This window comes from Bufo gargarizans, chromosome 10 (genome assembly GCF_014858855.1).
Source record: "Bufo gargarizans isolate SCDJY-AF-19 chromosome 10, ASM1485885v1, whole genome shotgun sequence".
NCBI lineage: Eukaryota > Metazoa > Chordata > Amphibia > Anura > Bufonidae > Bufo > Bufo gargarizans.
Window position 1 is genome coordinate 43,631,486 of NC_058089.1, and position 16,343 is coordinate 43,647,828.

General features: G+C 43.8%; 1 protein-coding gene across 1 annotated transcript in view; it reads left to right on the forward strand.

Moving 5' to 3' along the window:
* PLCB3 (phospholipase C beta 3) overlaps nt 1-16,343 on the forward strand; it is a 145,556-nt gene that overhangs the window by 123,423 nt on the left and 5,790 nt on the right. Inside the window, exons 23-31 of the mRNA XM_044270209.1 lie at nt 2,541-2,645; nt 2,837-2,925; nt 3,703-3,814; nt 6,044-6,082; nt 6,180-6,384; nt 7,651-7,783; nt 8,195-8,271; nt 12,243-12,332; nt 12,454-12,511. Coding sequence (XP_044126144.1) covers nt 2,541-2,645; nt 2,837-2,925; nt 3,703-3,814; nt 6,044-6,082; nt 6,180-6,384; nt 7,651-7,783; nt 8,195-8,271; nt 12,243-12,332; nt 12,454-12,511 — 908 coding nt within the window. The remainder of the gene's footprint in view (nt 1-2,540; nt 2,646-2,836; nt 2,926-3,702; nt 3,815-6,043; nt 6,083-6,179; nt 6,385-7,650; nt 7,784-8,194; nt 8,272-12,242; nt 12,333-12,453; nt 12,512-16,343) is intronic.

The window sequence follows — 16,343 nt, forward strand, 5'->3', positions numbered from 1 at the left end:
TTTTGTCTAAGGTCATTTTAGCTTCCCACATCAATGAGGACATTGTATTGCCTTCCTTTTGTCCTCGGCCCTCCCACCCCAAGGAGGTGTTGTTGCACCGTTTGGATGTGGTGCGGGCTCTGCGGATTTACCTGTCGGCCGTGGCCCCCTTTCGGCGTACACACGCTTTGTTCGTCATTCCGGAGGGTTCTCAGAAGGGGTTGGCAGCCTCGAAGGTAACAAACGTGCGGTGGATCCGTTCCTCTATTTTGGAATGTTACCTCGTCCGGGACAAGGATCCTCCCCCGGGGTTTATGGCACACTCTACCAGGGCGCTTGGGTCCTCCTGGGCTCACTTCCACCTAGCGTCGGCGGCTCGGTTGGGTAAAGCCGCGACTTGGTCGTCACTTCACACTTTTGCAAAGTTTTACGGGTTCACACTATTGCTTATGCGGGCGCAGCTCTGGGCCGCCTGGTCTTGCAGGCCGCGGTGTGATGCCTGTCACCTAGGTGCTCGTGTTTTCTTCACATTGTTTGATTTCCCTCCCCAGGGAGTGCTTTAGGACATCCCATGGTCCTGTGTCCCCCAATGATATGAGCGTGAAAACGAGATTTTGTGAAACTCACCTGTAAAATCTGTGTATCGCTTGATTCATTGGGGGACACAGCACCCACCCCGCGTTCTAAGTACGGCAGGTGGGGCGCCAGGTTCTGTTTGTATTCCGTTTTTTGTTCTGCTTCTCCTACTGCTTTTGCACAAACTGAGAGCTCTCTCCTGGCCGGAGGGGGTATAGCCTGCAAGGGAGGAGCTAACAGTTTTCAGCCTAGTGTCGCCTCCTAGTGGCAGCAGCAGCTATACCCATGGTCCTGTGTCTCCCAATAAATCAAGCGAGAAACAGATTTTACAGGTGAGTTTCACAAAATCTCGTTTTAGTTGAACAGAAGTTTACTTAACATGCTGAAATGGGAGCTGCTGTGCATTGTAGCTTCTTTTCTGTCTCGGTCTTGCTCAGGCCAAAATGACTAGAAAAGAGCCTTGTGCATATGTTTGCACTTTTTGTAGCCAGGATGTGATGTCATGTTTTGAGGTATAAACAAGAGGGAAATGGTGACAGATCTGTCGGCAGTTCTAGCAGAATGCAAGCTGATGTATAAAATTGCAGTCAGTTTTGACTGCGATTGCGTTCCATTGTTCAGTTTTTATTGCGCGGGTGCAATGCTGTACCAAGACTGTGGTACCCAGACCCGAACTTCTTCACTGAAGTTCAGGTTTGGGTTCAAGGTTGTGTAGATGTAATTTTTTTTCCCTTAAAATGGTTATAAGGGAAAATAATAGCATTGTTTAATACAGAATGCTTAGTAGGTGGTCAATTGAGGGTGATGGATCATGTGATTGGACCATGTGATATGACGTCACCACAGGTCCTTTAGCCGGCAGCTCGTGATTAAAGAAGTAAAAAGAGTCAAGAGGAGAAGGTGAGTTAATTATTTTTTTATTTTTTAACCCTCAATTGACCACCTACTAAGCATTCTGTATTAAAGAATGCTATTATTTTCACTTATAACCATGTTATAAGGGAAAATAATACAGTGAATAGACTGTCATCTTAGCAACCATGCGTGAAAATCGCATAATAATTCTGAAAGATCTGACCACAAAGTGGATGCAAACATACATACAATACTCATCTGTCTCTGTTGTAATTGATACGTTCTAGTTTATCTCCCCCCACCCCCCTTCCCCCTTGCAAATCCTTTAGCATTATACAGGCTATGGACTCCATTATAGTCCATGGGGACTAAGCATTCAATTTCTCTCCTGAGTTTGTGATCTCATGCTGGTGCACAGAGTCAGTCTCCAGCCAAAATTGGTGACAGAAAAGTCCTCTCTGCCTGCAAGAGTTCAGTCAAACTGCTTTCTGTTTCAGATTGTTGACAGTTTTGCTGGTATATTTAAAGGTTACCTTTTATATATATATGTATTTAATTAGTTTTTATTTAGTGTTTAGAGGTTTAGTGCCCCTTTAAGGTCCAGGCGCACACAAGGGAGAAGTCGTCTGAACCATCCAATTTCAGGGACCTTGTAACTCTCCCTTGACAGATGATGACAAGAAAATGATTTCCTTGTCTAAATGTGCCATTACTCCCTATTGATAACACATGCATTCTCAGCGGAACCATGGAGAGATGGGGAGGAATAGCTGTCGGCCATAAGAACATTCATCCAACAGCCATTGAAGGTGTATGGCCAGCTTTAGATAATCCACCAGATAGGGGAATGATTGATGTCTAGGAAATGTATGAAGAAACGTCACTTCTGAAGATGTGGCAGAAAATGTTGGATTTTGTAGTGGATCGCCCTTTGTGATGTGATTTGTTATTGGTCACCTGACCTCTGTATTTCTCGACTACTTGAATAGGTCTCTACATGGTGTGTCCCTAATTTTCACTGTAGAGGCAGAAAGGCAGGCACTTTCCATACAGTTTACATCATTTTCTACTGGTGTTTTGGAAGAGATATAGATATATATGCATGTGATCAATCAGTCTATTCTTAACAGGTTATCACTACATCTGTCTGAGGAATGAGATTAATCAGCCTCTGTGTCTCCCGGCTCTTCTTGTATATACTGAAGCCAACGATTATATCCCGGATGACCACCAAGGTCAGTGATTCCTGGTTCTGTCTTTGATTTTTGTAATGTGTCTCTTATCATCCCCATCTTACCATTGTCCTTTCATCTGTCACATACATTTGTAATTGGTTTTCATTTTAACTTGTTGTTTGCTGATAGTTTTTAATTTAGCGTTCTTTTGTATGCCATGTAATACTGACCACTAACTTCATCCTCCCTAGAGTACATCAGAGCTCTGATTAACCCCATCCAACATGTCAGTCTGGATGAGAGGGCAAAGAGGCTTGTGGCTCTGATTGGAGAAAGTGAGGTATGATATACACAAGATTTACACGTGATGGTATCATCATAAGGAAATAGTCGCTGATGACAAGTGTATTAAATCTTGGGGGATCACATCATCCATAACTTCATTTGTCTGCATTCTGCAAAAATACAGGACCATGATTTCAAAGTGTTATTAAAAAAGTTATCCCATGAATTTAAAACAGTTTTTTACCTAAATATTTGGGCTTGCTTCCCTTTCTATGGGTGGGCAGCAGCTCATGAATCAAATGCACTGTAGTTCGCCCCTAAGTAAGTCCTTCCTCCCTGTATAGAAATAGTCTGACATATAGCCGCACAGATGTTATGTAATACCTCCTTCTCCACTGTCTAGATAGAGAGAAAGTTCTATATTTCTATGAATTTAGAAGTAGGGACAAATGAATGAAAGGTGCCTGGTCTGCAGCACTGAGAGGTGGAAGGGAGCAGGGAAGCTACTGATGCAGGAGAAGGTGGACCAGAGTGATGAACCACAGGGGGTTCACCGTAATGTGCATAGAAAGCAAACAGTATTATTATTGCATGTGAATTGCTATAATACTTCATTTGCAGTGACCTGTTCCTTGCGTAGTAATACTTTTTGTGGGATTACCCCTTTAACTATAGCCATTTCTTTAGCATCCAATATGAAATGTATTTATTACAAGATGTCTACCATAATCTGGTGCTAACTGGTTAGTATGGAACACTGCACTCCAGAACACAGAAAGGAGTAACCTATGCCGCCATTGATCAAAGTTTGTACTTTTCCTCTTGATGGCAGTTGAACAACACTGAAAAGCCACAAGATAGAAAAAAGCCAGACACAACGTGCGATTCTTCTAACCGGAATCTGTGTGACAAGAAGCCTTCTATCACCCCAGTACCACCCCCTGGTATGTGTAGTACATCAGAGATAAGTTTGCCCAGTAGGCAAGCTGAACAGGAGATGAATGATTGTGGTAGCGATTATGCGTCTCCCGTTCACTTTGCATTAGGCGTGTAAAAAGGCCCTTAAAACGCGCAAATATTGACTTGTTTATTGTTGTTTGACGCTCATTTGACCAGGGGGAACACAGCATGCCCATTCTCAGCAGTCGGAAATCAGACGCTTGTCAACTAGGCATAACCCACTTTCTTAGAAAGCGGTAAATGGCATTTTTCAAGCGGTGAATGGCATTTTTTGCACAAGCCTGGCATGGGGCAAAGGTGCAAATTTTTAATGCAAGAAAATGAGAATAATAATAAGTGTCCCCCTGTGTTTTTATGATACAGAGCACTAAGGCAAATTTCTCACAAGTGATTTAGAATTCTTTGTGTTCCTGCCCAACCTTGGGTCTACTGAACTGTACAGACAGCAGTGTGTGAGTACAATTCAGTACAGTCATGGTCAGGCAGGAAGATTCAGCGTTATAAATCATTATAATGCTGTGAGCTCGTGCAAAGGAGCAGCGTTCAGTCTGGGAAATACTGCTGTCTCACGGATCGTATTTCCTGCACTGAATACTCTAGTGTGAAATTGCCCTAAATCCCCTGCATTCCCCATCTTGGTCACTGAAAGAATTGTATCATTTAACTAAGCTTCTCATGACCCAGAGAGGGGCTTTTCATGTGCTAGAAATCTTAAAGGGAACCTGTCACCAGGATTTTGTGCATAGAGCTGAGGACATGGGTTGCTAAATCGCCGCTAGCACATCCGCAATACCTAGTCCCCATAGCTCTGTGTGCTTTTATTGTGTAAAAAAAAATGATTTGATACATATGCAAATTAACCTGAGATGAGTCCTGTCCCTGACTCATCTCACATACAGGACTCATCTCAGGTTAATTTGCATATGTATCAATTTTTTTTACACAATAAAAGCACACAGAGCTATGGGGACTGAGTATTGCGGATGTGCTAGCGGCCATCTAGCAGCCCATGTCCTCAGCTCTATACACAAAATCCCGGTGACAGGTTCCCTTTAAAGTCTAAAATTCTATATTTCAAAACGAGTGTATCTTAATGGGGTTGTCTTACTTCCGCAAATTGCATTTATAATTTAGAGAAAGTTAATACAAGCCACTTACTAATGTATTGTGATTTTCCTTATTGCTTCCTTTGCTGGCTTGATTTATTTTTCCATCACATTATACACTGCTTGTTTTCATGGTTACGACCATCCTGCAATCCATCTGCGCTGCACACTATAGGAAAAAGCACCAGCCTCCCACGGTCCCGGCCACCAGAGAGGCCAGTGCTTTTTCCTTTAGGCTGGGTTCACACCTGAGCGTTTTACAGCGCGTTCCTACGCGCTGTAAAACGCTCAACAAGGAGAAACCAATGCTTCCCTATCGGCATGGTTCTCATGCCCGACGCCCCAAGAAGTACATGAGCTTCTTTGGGGCGTCTTGTCACGATCACCTCTAACGCTGGGTTCAGGCCTGAGCGTTCTGAAAGGAGCGCTCTGTATGCGCGATTGTACCGGCGTTTGCAATCGCGCATACAGAGACAAGCGAACGCCCATTGTCGCGCGTTCCCGAAAGTCTATGTACGGGAATGCGACAAGACGCCCCAAAGAAGCTCATGTACTTCTTGGGGCGTCGGGCGTTTTACAGCGCGATCGTACGCGCTGTAAAACGCCCAGGTGAGAACCATTCCCATAGGGAAGCATTGGTTTCTCCTTGTTGAGCGATTTACAGCGCGTAGGAACGTGCTGTAAAACGCTCAGGTGTGAACCCAGCCTTATGGATTGCAGGCTGGTCATAACCATGGAAACAAGCAGTGCATAAAGTGATGGAAAAATGAATCAAGCCAGCAAAGGAGGCAATATGGAAAATCGCAATACATTAGTAAGTGGCTTGTATTAACTTTCTCTACATGATAAATGCCGTTTGCTGAAGTGACACAACCCCTTTAAGTGCCTCTGCGTGGACATGCTCTTGGATTTTGCTATAGTACATAGTAGGCTGGTGTCAGTGATATACATGTGATATACTGGCAGGATTTTAGCTACTGTAATTCTGTTCATTGAAATTTTCATTATTTATATCGCTATGAAAAGCATGCAATGTTTTCTTGTATACTTGTCCCCTTTGTTTTTGTATATAATATATAAAACATTTAACATTTCTGTTTTTCTCAGCTCAGCAACGAGATGACCTCATGGCAAGTATACTGACAGGTAATGGAATATGTTCATTGATTCACTATTTCTGCTGCCGTATAGGATAGGATTATTATGACTTGATGTGAGTTATGTTTTTGTTTGTAATTCTCAGATGTTCAAGCTCCTTCCTTAGAGGAGTTGAAGTTACAGAAAAGCTTTGTGAAGCTGCTGTGCCAACAATACCAAAAATTGCGCCATATGCACAGGAAACACCTGCGCAAGGTATCGTCACTCTGCAAGGAGCAGAACAGCAGATTCAAACAGCTCCAAAGCAGTCGCAGAAGGAAGTTTCCAAAGAGCTTCAAACTGAGCCAAGAGTAAGTCCTTCTACTGAAATAAAAGCTTGTAAAGATTTTCATTTTAACAATTGTTTGTATTATATGAAATGATTGTGACTATTCCTCCAGGATGATAACATATTATATATTCACTAAAAAGTTAGGGATATTTGGCTTTCGGGGGAAATTTATGGAAAACATAAAACGTTCACACTACAGTGATATTATACCATGAAAGTAGGTCATTTAACTAAAAGCATGCAATTTATTGAAAGAAAAGCCAACAGCAGTGGTGGGTATACCCCCACAAAAAAATGTCAATGTCTCAGTAACTTGTCATGTGACCTTGAGAAGCAATTACAGCGTGACAACAACGTCTCATACTGTTCACAAGTAGACTTAATGTCTGCTGAGGCATGGCATCCCACTCTTCTTGAAGGGCGGCCCTCAGATCATTGAAGTTCTGGGGTGCAGAGTTATGAGTCTTTACACTGCAACTCAGCTGATCCCTTATGTTTTCAATGGGATTCAGGTCTGGAGAAAGTGCAGGTCACTCCATTTGAGGCACCCCAGTCTCTAGCAGCCATTCCCTCAAATGTGCCTGGACTTGTGTGGCATTCATCATCCAGTTCCGCAGGACATTGTTCACAATGAAGCGGTCATCAGTGTGGGAAGTGGCCAAAGGACGTCCACTTCTATGCATTTCTGTGACTCTTCCTGTCCCTCTGTATCTCTGTTGGAACCTGCTGATGACACTCTGTGCCACTCTAAGCTCAGTGCCCACTTCCATCTGAGAACATCCCGTTTGAAGCCTCGCAATTGCGAGGTACTGTTGATCAATAGTTAGGTGTCCTCTAGGTCTCATGATGTCAAAATGTGAACAGCATGATGAGGAGGACTGTGTAAATACCAATTCTAATTGAACCAGGAAATTTAATTGGCGATTCTTGGATCAAACACCTGAATTTTGCCATTTAAGCTCCTTGTTAGAGAACAGCAAGTTGTGCAAAAAGTCCTGAAACATTGATCAGTTGGACACGTGCATTCAAAAGTTTAGAGAGGGTCACATTAAATTATCTTGTAAAGGTTAGAGTGCATTTTAGGTTCATCCTGCAATTTCACCCACAAGCCAAGTATCCCTAACTTTTTGTGAGTGTGTGTGTGTATGTGTGTATATATATATATATATATATGTATATATAATCATTTTTTTTGTTCCTCATAAAATGAACAGCATTTTTCTTTGTTTGTTCATGTCACACATGTTCATTAATTGCATGTTACCTTTTCACTCTGTGACTTTAGTTCACTAACGGAGCAGGAGGAGCAGCAGAAGAAGCTGATGGATCTGCAGGGGGAGCAGCAGAGACGCCTTGTGGAGCTCAGAGAATTGCAGCATGAGCAAGAAAGAAAAATCAAACACTTACACCTTCAACAGGTGCAGCATTCTCCCCCTAAATATCCTGAGAGACACAGGGAGATTTATCCTTGCATTTGCAACTTTTTAAACGCCACTGCAACAAATTTTGTTGAACGTGGCGTTTCTGTTCTGCCACTTTCTGAAAACGGGTGTTGGGGACTGTGCTGTCCCCACATACCTATCATTTTTTTGTGCCTGCTGTCAGGCGCAAATGAATACAGAAATCTACGGCAGCTCTGAATTGCTGTAAGTTACATTTTGGAGCATAGGCTTCCAGCCAATGCACCTAATATATGAGGCCTGCACCTCATCATAAATTGACACATTACCCATCAGTGAAAAGGAGATTCAAAGACTGGAGTTAAACATCAGTCTTCAATAAATCTTACCTCCCTCCACTGTGTCTAATAAACATTGTTCTACCTACAGGCTGTGCAGAAGCTGCAAGAAGTTGCCCAAGCCTACCATACCTCCCAGCTCAAGAAGTTAAAAGAAACCAGTGAGAAGTGAGTTTTGTGATCTATGCAGATGTCTGTCAATGGAATTAGAATCATAGAAAGAAGGAGCACATTAAAAGGAGTCTTGTAGTTTGCAGAATCCTTTCTCACATTGGGAGTTCCCTTCTAGCTTTTGATCACAGGAGGCCACATTCCTGGGAACCCCTATAGTCACTTTATTGGTAGGGAAACCGCAGTGTAAATGCTCAGTTATCTTTAAAGGGGTTGTCTCACAACACCTCAAACGTAGACAAAGTTAATACGAGGCACTTACTAATGTACTATGATTGTCCATATTGACTACTTTGCAGGCTGGATTCATTTTTCCTTCACATTATACACGGCTTGTTTCCATGGTTATGACTACCCTGCAATCCAGCAGCTGTGGTCATGCTTGCACACTTTAGAAAAAAGTGCTGACCCAGCCACCAGAGAGGGGGTGTTTTTTTCTATATTTTGCAAGCACGGCCACAGCTGAAGCTATTACTTCTCAAAGTCTTCAGAAATTAAGTGGTACCTTGGAACGGAACCCGAGTTCGGTAAAAGGTTTTTAACAGTAGAAATAAAGTTCTTAAAGGGAGTCTGTCACCTCCATATGGCCATATACAGCGCTTACATGGCTCTGTAGCACACCTATACAGGATTGTAACGGTACCTTTGTCTTTAGACTTGCACCAGCAGGAAAAACAGAGTTTAATTCATATGCAAATGAGCACTCGCAAGTGCCCAGGGGCGGCATTCAGTGTGTAAGTGCCCAGCCTGCTCTGCCTTCTTTTCACTTTACTCCTCCCCAGCCTCTGCCTTTGTCTGCCCTCCAAGTCCAGACCTATCAATGAGGCAAGAGACTTGGAGGGCGGGCAAAGGCAGAGGCTGGGGAGGAGTAAAGTGAAAAGAAGGCAGAGCAGCCTGGGCACCTACACACTGAACGCCGCCCCTGGGACCCTTGCGAGTGCTCATTTGCATATGAATTAAACTTCGTTTTTCCTGCTGGTGCAAGTCTAAAGACAAAGGTACCGTTACAATCCTGTATAGGCGTGCTATAGGACAATGTAAGCACTGTATATGGCCATATGGAGGTGACGGACTCCTTTTAAGTTATTACCCAAAGTCTCGCGAGACTTTGCAAAGTAATAACTTCGGCTCATAGAAGCCAATACATTCTAATACTGTACGGAGCTTCGTACAGTATTCTATCAAAGTTTTATGCGAATCGACTTCGGATGTTTCATCCGAAGTCAATTCGCTCATCCCTAGTTGTAACCATGGAAACAAGCAGTGTATAATGTGATGGGAAAATTAATCTAGCTGGCAAAGAAAGCAGTATAGACAATCACAATACATTAGTAAGTGGCTTGTATTAACTTTCTCTACATTATAAATGCAATTTGCGGAAGTGAGACAACCCCATTACGATACACTCGTTTTAAAATCTAGAATTACAGGACTATTGTTTTAGTGGAAGTGTGTAGCTATTTTGTGTTGAGAGCTGGTCTAGATGCAGCAGAACCCAATACCCATTTTTAGCTGCAAGTGCCATAAAACTGCATAAGAGTGTCCAAAGAATATATCCTAAATGTCTAATAGGTGTGGGCTCAACTTCTGGGACTCACTACTCGAGAATAGAGCTGCACCACATAGGCGCCATGAATAGAGAGTTAGCTGCTCATGAGCGGCTGCAGTAGGAGTTCAGAAAATATCCAAGCATGCTTACTTAGCTATTTCTCACCCATTGAACATCTATTTTGTGGATATGATCTACGTGTCCAGATGAGAATACCCCTTTAAAGGGAAACTTTCATCAGAAAGGGGTATTTTCTAAACTCAGTATTCATAGAAATCAATAACGTAAAGAATTTTTGGCTGTTTTTCTTTTCGGCAGTACTACAACATTAAAAATGTAATACAAAATATTGCCAGCACAGAGAGATAAGACTCCTATATACTGTAGATCCATTGTTGTTGTCCTGATAGGACTAGATAAAGATGCCCACAGAAGAGTATTGCCTAATGGCAGCTTTACGATGAACTATTATATAGACTATTAGCAGAAACGTTAGTACGAAAGCTCGTTCCCATGTGAAGGTGCCGCAGATCACCTGATTAACAAGTAAACTCTCCTTCATCAGGTGAATACATTGTTTATGCAGCTTATTAAGTCCTTGTTTGTGGGCAGCAGATTTGTCCATGTGAACAGCACTCTGCTGCCTGGAAACAATGATTCTATATGAGGACAGGTGACTGCAGTAGCCATCGTCATACAGTGGATGTGATTGCTGCATGTAAATGTAGCTCTGTCCTCCACTGACAAGCAGGCAATTATTGGGAAGGACCTACTTCCTCATAATTGCCTTCTCAATCCTTTAAGTGTAAATTTGCCTTAAGTGTAATTTGCGATGCCCGAATTGAGTCACTCATCCACCCTTCCCTCTCTGGCTGTTTGCTAAATGTCTAAACAAAGGAGAAAGTTAAGTGGCAGAACATAGATTGCCTTCAGAAAATTATATCCAGAAAACTATCCACTGAATTTTTTGTAAAAAAATAAATACATTTATAAAATGTATATAAATAATATTCATATTTAGGCAGTTGATATGTGATGAAACATGATGGTAGTATTCTTTTAACTCCTTAATGCATAATACATGTACAGCATTATGCGCCCGCATTTGAATAGAGTGGGTTGCTGCAGTGAGCCGGTCCATAAATGGCAGGTGCCGGCTGTATAATACAGCAGTATTGGAACAGCAATTGGGTTCAACCCCTTCATTTAACCCCTCAGATACCGCAATCAACAACATAAGGCAGAGGGATGCATCCCCCACAGTGAAATTGTGTGGCTCCGATCCATTACCATGACAGCCTGGCGCCTGCTGAGGCTTCCCAGGGCTGTCATAGTAATCTGCCTACTGAGCTGCACATGAGGCACAGCTCAGCAAGGAGCTTGTCAAAATCCTATTCACCCTAATAGATCTTTATTAGGGTGAATAGGACAAGGGATCTAAAGATTCCAGGTTCTAGCCCCCTAGGAGCCTAATAGTTATTAAATAAAAAGTGGGGGGAAAAAATTAAAAAAAATCACTAAAATGTTAAAAGTTTTAATTATTCCCCTTTACTAATTTTACATATAAAAATATATAAACAATAAACATATTAGGTATTGCTACATCCAGAAATGTCTGAACTATTAAAATATTTTTAAAAATGTCCTGTGTGGTGATCACCATAATGGAAAAACAAATGAGAAACAGGATTCGCAATTTTTTTGTCACCTTGCCCCCCCCCCCCCTCCCCCCCAAAAAAAAAAAAAAAGTTTAATAACCGTGATCAAAAAGTTGTACATACCAAAAAAATTATACCAATAAAAACTACAGTTCGTTCCACAAAAATCAAGCCATCTTGTCTACAGCTCTGTAGACGGAAATTTAAAAAAGTTATGTCTGTCAGAAAATAATGATGTAAAGAGAATTGACTTTATTTTTTTTAGAGTAAGTAAATAAAAGTAATTAAAAAAAAGTATACAAGTTTGGTATCGCTGTAATACTTTTGAGCTGCAGAATAAGGATGTCGTGTCATTTTTAGCGCAAAGTGAATGGCATTATTTCAAAACCCCAAAAACCTTGGGAATTTTTTTTTTATTATTTTTTTTTTTACCCCACAAAGACCTGGTAAATTAAATAGTGCCATTAAAAAGGCATCTTGTCCTGCAAAAAATAAGCCCTCATATGACTATGTTAATGGAAAAATAAAAAAAGGAATGGCTATTAAAACTTGGAGGAAAAAAATGAATAAAAAATGCAAAAATGAATATAGGCCTGGTTTTTAAGGGGTTTAAAAAATCCTTGCAGATTGAAAGGGTCAATGCCTTTAGGGAATTCATAAAGTGGACTACAATAGATGTTACTGATCACTCTTTACATTGGAAAAGACAACTCAATCTGGCAACATACAAACCATATCTAAATGTATCCATCTCCTGGCAGAGAGAAGAAGGAACTGCAGAAGATTCTGGACAGAAAGAGACATAACAGCATCACTAAGGTCAAGTCACAAGACCGGCACAAGAAAGAAGGGTCAGTAAGAGGCCGTCATTCTACATCCTCCTTGCTCATTTGTCTCTCGTTCTTCTCTTCCTACTGCATTTCTGCTCTACTATATTCCATCTTCCATTTATCACATCATATTTTTCTGCAGAGAACTGACGGAGATCAACAGACGTCATATCAACGAGTCAGTGAACTTTATACGCAGTGTAAGTGACCGTGGAGCTGGTTGTGAAGTCTGGGAATATTTCTTTGAAATTAGGATAAATGAAGCTGCCGCGTCTCCCTATATGATCTGAAGCAGTCAGCCCACCTAGGAATGACCATCATAGGCTTCAGAAATTGTAAATAATGAAAAGTTTCTATTGTGTCCAATAGTGTTCTAACCAATAGAGACTAGGTCTGTAAACATCACCAGAATTACACAGATAAATGATGGTTTCTCAGCTTTACATATATTATAATATATATCTAGAACTAGGCCCTTTAGCGTTAGCCCCATTAGAATTTGTGCAGCAGCCTTACTATTGGAGAATGCAAGGGATGACCTCAGATAACTACTGTAACGGCACCGTTTCAGCAGACAAGGGGTTAAAGTCCGTTTAGGCGATATGCCCCTTTCCGAGAGACAGGCACAGCTACTGCAGAACACCAACCTCCCGAACTGGATACAAAATAGCACTCCAAACTGGAACCTCACAAGTAGCTGTCAGTCAGACGAACAGGAAAAGCGTATCCGTCAGCTTACACTCCTGGCAATCAGTCTCCAACAGCATACAGGGAATCCCCCAATAACGAGACAAGGCTCCGTGTTGAGGGTCAAGCAGTGATCTGAAGTGCTGGCACACCCAGCCTGGTTTTTATTACAGTTTTGCAAATACAGAACAGATACAACATATCCCCACAATGCATCATGGTTTCCTCCCCTCTGTCCCGGAGACGACCGAAGACAATCCAATTATCTCTCAGGACAAAGGGGAGATCACCAATACACACGTGGAGACAACAGGACAGGAATCACCACCCAAACACACAATGGCACACCCCCACAGCAAACACAGACATTTAACATATCCCCAGATAGCTCAAGTCTGAGTGCATATCATTAGGTGAATGGCACTCAGAATACACGAATACAATAATATTAGCTATCTGGGTGCCCTCACATAACATACAATTTAACCGAACGCATAATAACATAAAATACAATTCTACAGACAGAGTTAAGCTGTGCGGCCGGTCTGTTTTCTCCTTTAAAGTTACTATGGGCCATAATCCTGAGGCAAGAGGCTTTTAAACAGCCCTCTCCAAAACCCAGTGGCGAGGTTGGTTTCGCCACACATCTCCCCCCCCCAGGGAAGACTAACCAGATACCTGACCTCACGCCGGTCGGTACCTGAGTTAGTCTGGCAGCCCACCCACACCCCAATACTGGACCTGTAGAATTTAGTAGGCTGTCTCTGTCCAGTGAATCCACCAAGGTTATATTGGTAGCTGGTACTCCCGGTCTCTGAGTTGCTCCCTGGCTTGGAGTGGAGGTTGCTTTGTGGGCAGGGATCAGCGGTACTCTGCCCTGGTGCCAGCGTTACCACGGAAGAAGCCTGGTTGGAGTCTGGTTGTTGGAGGGGGAAACCGACTGTCTCCCCTTTGGCTAAACTGCCCTGTTGCTGGGGGACAGGAACAACTGTCCCTACCCCCTGTGCTGTAAGTGCAGAGACCACGGTCCCATCTGCACAGTTGTGGGGCTTACTGTCTCCCCCTGGTGCGTTAAGCTGCCGCTGGGGAGAGGGGGTAACGAGCTCCTCTCCCATACATACTTCCAGCCGCTGGGGAGGGCGACCGACCGCCTCCGCTCCCAATACAGTGTCCTGCTGCTGGGGAAAGGAGACTGGGCTCTCTATTCCCTGTAGGACACTCTGCCGCTGGGGGACAGGACCGACTGTCTCTGCCCCCTGTAACTCCGTCTGCCGCTGGGGAATGGAGACTCGGCTCCCAATTTCCAAAAAATCATGCTGCTGCAGGGGGGCAGGAACAACTACCTCTGCCCCCTGTAACTCAGCCTGCCGCTGGGGAGGGAGGACGTTGCTCTCCTCTCCCTGCACTTCACACTGCCTTCCCGGCATATCACTCTGCTGCTGGGGGGCAGGAACAACTACCTCTGCCCCCTGTAACTCAGCCTGCCGCTGGGGAGGGAGGCCGCTGCTCTCCCCTCCCTGCACTTCACACTGCCGCTGGGGAATGAAGACTGGGCTCCCAATTCCCTGCAGGACCGGCGGAGAGACCTCGGTCCCATCTCTACCGGCCACCTGGGGTCCTTCCCAGTAACACTCTACAATATCTGCCCAGCTGAATGGGTCTGGATCTGGGTCTGTCACCTTACCGTCCTGCTGAGCCTTCTCAATGGAGTGGAAGAGATCTCGGTAGTCCTGCTCCAGTTCCCACTCCAGGGTTGCTAGGTGAGCCAGGTCTTTCTCTACTTCATGGGGGTCATCCCACTCATGCCTAGCCTCCCTCTCATAGAAAATGTCCTGAAGTCTGGACTGTGCAGGGCTCCCGAAGTCAGGCTCTGCAAAGGACTCCCATAACAAGCCAGGACCATCAAACTCCTCTCCCTCTGGCTTGTCATGCTCAGCTGTCCAGGGTATAAACTGTGCCACATACCACCAAAGCGCCTGGTAGGCATCCTCCAGCCATAGCTCCTGCCATACCCGGTGCTGTAGTTCTATCACCCATTCCTCCAGGGGCTGCTCTCCCAGGAAGGACATCCGCAGGGCCACTTGCTTCTGCAACCGCTGCTCTTCACTGGGGAGACTCTCACCTCGCTGGTATTGTACATTATCCAGGGCCTGGTACCAGATGCCTTTCCTTAATGCATCCCGGCCATCCAGGTCCTCCTCCTCGTATAACACTGCTGGTTCCATCCTGGTGCTTTTAGGGTCGCTGTACTGGGACATGCGTTGCCCTTAAATTGTAGAATACAAAGAAATGGTGTCTCCTGTAGCTGTCCTTCTGGCTGTAGGAACGATCCCGCTGCTTGCCACCAATGTAACGGCACCGTTTCAGCAGACAAGGGGTTAAAGTCCGTTTAGGCGATATGCCCCTTTCCGAGAGACAGGCACAGCTACTGCAGAACACCAACCTCCCGAACTGGATACAAAATAGCACTCCAAACTGGAACCTCACAAGTAGCTGTCAGTCAGACGAACAGGAAAAGCATTCAGTCGGCTTACACTCCTGGCAATCAGTCTCCAACAGCATACAGGGAATCCCCCAATAACGAGACAAGGCTCCGTGTTGAGGGTCAAGCAGTGATCTGAAGTGCTGGCACACCCAGCCTGGTTTTTATTACAGTTTTGCAAATACAGAACAGATACAACATATCCCCACAATGCATCATGGTTTCCTCCCCTCTGTCCCGGAGACGACCGAAGACAATCCAATTATCTCTCAGGACAAAGGGGAGATCACCAATACACACGTGGAGACAACAGGACAGGAATCACCACCCAAACACACAATGGCACACCCCCACAGCAAACACAGACATTTAACATATCCCCAGATAGCTCAAGTCTGAGTGCATATCATTAGGTGAATGGCACTCAGAATACACGAATACAATACTATTAGCTATCTGGGTGCCTCACATAACATACAATTTAACCGAACGCATAATAACATAAAATACAATTCTACAGACAGAGTTAAGCTGTGCGGCCGGTCTGTTTTCTCCTTTAAAGTTACTATGGGCCATAATCCTGAGGCAAGAGGCTTTTAAACAGCCCTCTCCAAAACCCAGTGGCGAGGTTGGTTTCGCCACAACTACTGCTCATCTGCCTTTGTTAGTTGGAGTGGGAACTACTGGGCAGCTCGCGTGGGCATAATAAGTAAACATATCATTGCAAGGCTCTAGCGTGGCATGAAAATACGTGGTAGGAGATTCTGGTTGCCTGGCAACAGAGAAGAAAAATCTGACATATACGGTTTATTAGGCCACCTAATTGTGTATATGATTGGAGTGAATACTTTAAGACCAGCTGC